Source organism: Argiope bruennichi, chromosome 8 (genome assembly GCF_947563725.1).
Source record: "Argiope bruennichi chromosome 8, qqArgBrue1.1, whole genome shotgun sequence".
Classification (NCBI taxonomy): domain Eukaryota; kingdom Metazoa; phylum Arthropoda; class Arachnida; order Araneae; family Araneidae; genus Argiope; species Argiope bruennichi.
The window spans coordinates 129,918,161-129,925,277 of record NC_079158.1 but is presented as its reverse complement, the minus strand read 5'-3'; the positions used below and the strand labels follow the sequence as shown (position 1 = coordinate 129,925,277).

Here is a 7,117-nt window from a genome sequence, read left to right as displayed (position 1 = left end):
AATCTACAAACGAGGTAAACAATTCAGTATGACATCTTGAAACAACACAATTTCTCGTACCCTTCAAGATATTTTATTTGTTCAATAAAAATGCTTAGGTAAATTAACACAGCCATATTCGAAATTTTGTTAAAATACCATTTTATCATTCAGATTTAGTATTTAAAACTTCAAAAAATACATTTGGAAATTATGAAATTTTCTTCTGAAGCATTAACCAAGGTTTCTTTTATTCGCAAAATAATTATTTTTCTTCAAAAGTAAAATTTTCTTTTAGTGCGAGTTCATTAGTGATGGCATTCAGGTATCTAATTTTAAGGATAAATATCCACAATGGTTATTTATTTTTCAATTAATTGTATTCATATAAAAAAAACTGTATGATCTTATATGCTAATGTTATAAAGAGGCAGAAAAAATATAAAGATAAAAGAAAGAAAGGGAGGGAAGCATATAATTTTTTTCGTAAAATTTTTAAAAAAATAATAAAAAAAACAAAGAATAACACATCATACATTTAACATACTTAATTTAAATTCTTTTTAGTTACGATGAATAATAATGAGGTAGACGATTTTTTAAAAAGTAATTTTAGCTAAATAAAAAAGAAAGATTTTTTTTTTTTTTTAAATTTAAAATGATATTGGAAACAAAAGTGAATGATACTGTTTACAGTTTTTTTCCTTCCAATTTTCAGGCTGTGGTTTAAGCATTAATAAGAATCATGTTTTAGAGGTAGAATTTGAATTTTGAGAGGAGTTGCATAGATTATCACCTTTGATACAATATCTTGAGAATATATTATATCATATATTCCAATTGTAAATGATTGTGCTCTCTCTTTGTTCATTAAGTTTTTTTGTTTTTTTTTTTTCCTGTCAAGTTCTCTTTATCTCTTTAGAAGTTCCCAATTATATAATACAGATCCAAGTTCAACTGCTCTTTCATATACTAAAAGATTTCTTTTTTCTTCTTTTGTGAATACAATGGTCCAGGAAGTTCTTTCAGTTGCATTTAAAATGTACAAAACTACTTTGATTTTTGAAATAATGGTTTCATACAAACTCCTTCATCAAAACAATGATCAGAACATATTTTGTGATCCTTCTGATATTATTCATTCTCTGTCCATCCTTTTTTCTGTAATGAATAAAATCTGTCTTCAGTTGATTGCTATCTATTTTCTTTTATTGATCCAATTGATATATGTAAGTTAAACCACTCAGATAGTGTTGACCTACTTGTGTCAGTAGTTTAAAATTTTTACTGAAGGTGAATTGAATCAATACTAAATTATTTTTGGAAATTAGCCTTCCTTTACGTTTTTGTAATGGGGACAATGGAAGTTGATTTAAAGTCTCCAAGTGACTAAAGTCATATTCTCCAAGTTATTAAATTCCTATTGAACAAATGAATTTGCAGATAATTTGATTCAGAGATTCTGATTATTTTTATTATTGATTCTAAATTGTAATTTTTTTTTTTTCAATTTAACATAAACAGTGTTAAAATTCATTATTCCATTGTAATTATTCATTACTTTAAAATGATTACTTTTCCCATTTTATTTTCCTAAAACATTTTTTTCTTCTATATCCTCATAGAAATTGTCTTTTTTAATAATTTAGTCAAAACCTTAATTCTAAAAGATAAAGTAGGTAAATAAACTATATAAGTTTTATAGGTTTTAAGGTTTTTCATCGTCCTTTATAACTTTTTTTACACAATATCTCAGAACTATTCATCACTTGGTATTTATCCACTCATTTGAATCAGTTAAAACAATATTAGTATAGCATTTTTTAAGGTGGAGTAAATGTTCATTTTGTTAATGGTTTGGTTAACTAATATACATTTGTATATTACAATAATGAATGCTTGTGAAGTAAATCATTTTTATTTCATGAATTATTATTGAAAATCAAAATGAGAAGAAATTAAGCTTCAAAAAACTAAGAAAAAGAAAAATTTCTTGAGAAAATGTAAGTGTTGAATAAAATATGACTTAAATATTATGCAAAATTAACAAATGATATTTTACAATTTAATTGAAAATTTTATTGACTAATTTAGAATACACTAATATTTTTATATTAAATTAAAAAATAATTTTTATTTTTTGAAATTAAAAATTACATTCCAAATTTTCTTTAAAAGTTTCAACTTCTGTGCATTATTATAAAAGTAGAAAATTCAACATTTAGAGCAAATTTATCCACATTATTAGAATTTTTAATACAAATTTTCTTTTAAAAATATTATTACACCAATCGTATAATTAGAAATAATTGATTCTATTGCCTTTTCAAATTTAGTTTGGCTACTTTCAATCAAAATTCTGATTTTTAGCATTAAAAGAAGAATTAAATTGCTGTAGGCATAAATAAATGTATTAAGCATTTATGAAAAAAAATTAATAAATTAGAATAAGAAATATATGTATTGAAAATGTACTTTTTAAAATCATGTAATATTAATCAGCTTATGCATATAATTTTTAATTCCATATAAATCTTATTTTAACAAAAAAAAAATATTTTTTATTAAATAGAAAATATTGAATATTTTGATGATTCCTTTGAGGATTTTTGGTTATCATACTTTCTTAACAGAGAATAAGCCATATTTTATCAAAAACTTAGCTAAAATTATATATATATATATATATATATATATATATATATATATATATATATATATATATATATATATATATATATATATATATATCTTTACAATGCATATTTTTACAAGTATGAATTATTCAATTTGAAAACAAATTTTAAAGAGTTCATTATGCACATTATCAACATAAAAAAAATATATATATATGGACAAAACTGCAAGAAAGAGATCACAGATTTTTATTATTGCAATTTTTAGACCACAAAATATAAATGCTTTATTGCTACTATAAATACTAGCAAATAACAAAATCAAAGCATGCCTGCAGTTATAAAAAATGTTTTAAATGTTCTATAACACTAATTTATTACTTAATTAGGTAAAAATATATGTATAATTTTTTTAAAAGCATCATTTAAAAGCATAATTTTTTAGCTAATTTTTAAAAAAACATTTAGTTTTGTACAACAACAAAAAAACAAAATATGGGCATTAAAATTAATAGAATAAAAAAACTAAAATACTTTCCAATGCATACAGCCAAATTGCAAGAAATAAAATTAAAACTACATCGAATTTGTATTCCGAATAAAGCATCATTTTTAGCTTCCATTAAGAATTTAAATGAAACTTGTAAGTTCATTCCATTACTTTGTGAAAACTTTAAATTTCATTTAACAAACCAATAGAAGATAGAATTTAATTCTGAGTTAACATATTAGTATCTTGTCATTTAATCTATACTTATTTATCAAGCTCAATGTGTGTGTGTGTGTGTGTGTGTTGGCGCTCTACAGAAAAGACCATTTGACCTACAGCTATCAAATTTGGTACATGTATACCTTGGAGGTCGGGAATGTGCACCTGGGGTCCCTTTTTTTAATTTTTAATTAGAATTTTAATTATTAATTAAAAACTAACTTTCCCACCAAGAAAAATCTTTTCATTTTCCCCACCGCCAAATGAGTAAGGGTTCAGTTTTTTTTTCCCCAACAGTCATGAGGCTAGGCTTAAGATTTTTCGACTGATTATTTCAAATGATTTTGTTTATTTTCTTAATGTTTGATGCATTTAAAATGAAACATTGTTAATGAATCGATCTTTCAGATTTATTCTGAAGTACTTTTGAATTAAAATAAAACAGAATAAAGGAAATTAAAAATTTCTAATCTGCATAGCGTTACCCCAACTGGCGTAGAAAAACTCACACATTTGCGTTAACGTAATTGGCGTTGAAAATTCACGCATGCGCATTCTGTTCTGATTGTTGACATGACAACCATTATCAATGGATGATTTAAATTATTTTTAGATTAGTTGCACGCTTTTGTAATTAAAGTGTATTGATGTTAGTTTTAAGTACATCGTTTTTTATGTAGTTTTTTTAACCTGTTTTCAACCGATTATTTTAAACGATTCGTTTTATTTTCTTAGTGTTTGATGCATTTAAAATTAAACATTGTTAATTAATTGATCTAGTCATGATGAAAAATTAATTAATTGATCTGGTCATGATCTGAGAAAATTTTGTTGACAAATTCTTGAAATATTACATAAATTAAGAAAGATTTTCTTTAGTGCCCATAAAGTTTAAACACTCAGTGACTGTTTTCAGTAATCATATTACAAAAAAATACTTTGTTTCAGTAAAAAATATTATTATATTAATTGCAGATTAATCCTTTCCACTTTAATTTAAAGTATAAATTCTACGGGAGCTATCTCTCTAGTCTATTAGAGAGATACATATTACGTTATGACTGAAAACGTTTATAATATTATGAGTGAATTATATATCAAAATTTGAAGTTTTAAAATATTTTGATGAAGAAGCTATTAAAGTAGGAATTGCATAAAATATTTAATTATTAAAATTTTAACAAACATTAAGATTGGCGAACCGACTGATCGCCAAAGGCGGCTAGTTAATTATAAATAGAAGGCGCCTGTAGAAAATTCAGCTTTCCCAAGTTCCCACTGTTCTCAGCCACAGTCAACATTAATTTCTAGTCAAAAATTAGATTCATAAAACTTAATTATGAGAAAAATAAATATATTATAACACGGTATTATTCTTTTATTAAAAAAGATCGTGCATAAATAAGGTCTGCCTTCATCATAGATCCAACCGACATTCGTACACACTCCACCCTATACATTCCAAAAATGCGCTTCATTCTTGGCGGGTAAATAAATTTTCAAATTTTGGCGAAAAAAGCTTTTCCGTAAGCAACCATACATCGATTCCCCCATTTCCATCACTACCGGAATGAAATGCGTCCTCCAGTTCTGCTTCCCCCAACTGCTCCCCCCCCCCTTTCAACTTCAAATGGGGGGTTCAAGCGTCCTCCGGTTAACGAGTCTCAACTAGAATTGGGTTTATTCCGTCTTGGTAGAGGTAGTAAAAATGCGTCCTACGATTAATGCTATTTTTTGAGTGGCGCCAGTTTATGTATTTACGTTTCTTGTATCTTAAAGAAAGCAGATTCCATTCTTTTTTTTTCTGTTTAATCTTTTCTTTCAGCGATTGTAAAATAATCATTATTGGAGAATGTCCCCTAAATTAGAAGAAGACGACAAAAGTGATAGCTGTAAATTAAAAATATACAGTAAGAGAGAAAAACGTGTTCCCCTGTTTATTACATATTTCTCCCATGGTGAAATGAAAACAAATATTCCAAGCGAACTTCACTTTCAATGTTTCAAGAAAAGTACAGCTGAGCAGAAAATGGAATGGGAAATTAGCAGAAATCTTGTTGCTGCTAATGGACGATTAACTTACGTAGGAAATTGTAATGTGTCGTCTCTTCACTACTTTGTTGGTGTGAGGGATAAGATATCTGGTAAAATGAAACTATATGATTGTGTTATATTTCGAATGAAAGCTAAATTGCAAATGATAAATAATAAGGTTGAACCTGTATCGAAAACTTACACTGAAGGATTAGATGCGCTAACTGAAAGTTTCGGCAGCAAAGCTAGAAAACGTGCACTAAGTCTTAAACAGAAATATATAGTAGATTCATCAGTGGTAAAAGAGATAAGTATACATAATTCAATTTTGCAATTATCTCCAAGTAATTATGCTTTACCAGAATACATAGATTATTTGCCACCAGTGAATCGGATAGCATCCTCCGTGAATGATGTATTTGATATATGCCACATTATATCCTCACAAGAAGATATTTCTTTGAATATAGAAGTGCAAGAATTATTTGCATCGCCACTGGACATGTTGACAAAAAAGCGATTTTCATTTTGCAAATATGTCAGCATGCGCTTTGAAAATGTAACGATAATGAAAGCAAAATATTTGCTCTATTTCAATTATTTAATTGTTTTTCAACAATTAAAATATACTGATATGCGCAAAAAAGACCCCATACCTAGTATTCCTGATCCATATAAAAAGAATATGCTAGAGAAGTTTACAAGAATCTCTAGAACTAATAGTGGCCGAATAATACGATCGTGTTCAAATCAGTTAAAAGATAAACTTATTGCTTACATACTTGCATTGGGACTTGTTATTGATGAATTTAAAGTGAATCTTGAGGAAATAGTTGAAGACATGAGCAATATCAAAGTCCCAAAATTGACTACTATTGCTAAAGCTCTTGGATGTTATATCACCACGAAAAAGATTGGAGAACGCATAATGAAATACGCTGAAATTAAAATACCTTTAAATGTTCCAATTCCGAAATATGTTAGAAGATCTAGTATTAACAAAAAATTATAACTATAGATATATCAATTTTAAAAGTAAAGAAAAAGGTAATTTCATATTTATTTGGATTTACTTTGAGACATTAGTTATTACTGCTTATAGTTTGTGAATCTAATTGAATTGTATTCTTAATTTGAAACTGATCTCTAAAGAAACAAAAGAGGTGAAAAGTAAAAATTCCCATACTTTTAGTTACATTTGTGTATTTTTTAATAATATCTGCTTTATTTAATTTTAAATGATATATTAACTTGTCTCGCTTTTTTTGTGTGCTTAAAGCTCTACTTTTTAAATATTTTTTCCAATACTTGTATTAATTTTTGAGTTTTATGTATAAAACAAATTAATATGATTATTATCAGATTGCATGCTATTATTATTTAAATTGCATAAAATAGAAATGTTTACCAAGAATTTTATATATGATTAGCTTGTGATATAATTCATTTTAATTTTATTTTGTATATTTTATTACTATATACAAAACAAATATATTCGTTATTTTATATTTTAGGAAGACAGAAACCATGGTTTTAAATAAAAGCTTTTACTAATATTTTTTATGTTTTGTCAGTTAATGTAATGGTATATTTTTTAATTTATCACAATTATTTTACACTTTTTTATTTACTTTTTATACATACATAAATATGCATATATATATATAGATTTGTAATGCACTTCTTACTCTATATGTTACATTCTTAACTCTATTAAGTTTATACAAGGAACTTTTTGTTTTAAATACTTATATATGCA

At 25.8% G+C, this 7,117-nt stretch overlaps 1 protein-coding gene across 1 annotated transcript; it reads left to right on the top strand.

Moving 5' to 3' along the window:
- The first annotated feature begins 4,761 nt into the window (after positions 1-4,761).
- Positions 4,762-6,651, top strand: LOC129981420 (DNA-directed RNA polymerase I subunit RPA49-like). Its single transcript, XM_056092260.1, has one exon. The coding sequence runs from the start codon at positions 5,177-5,179 to the stop codon at positions 6,368-6,370; it is 1,194 nt and encodes a 397-aa protein (XP_055948235.1). The 5' UTR covers positions 4,762-5,176; the 3' UTR covers positions 6,371-6,651.
- Positions 6,652-7,117: the final 466 nt, after the last annotated feature.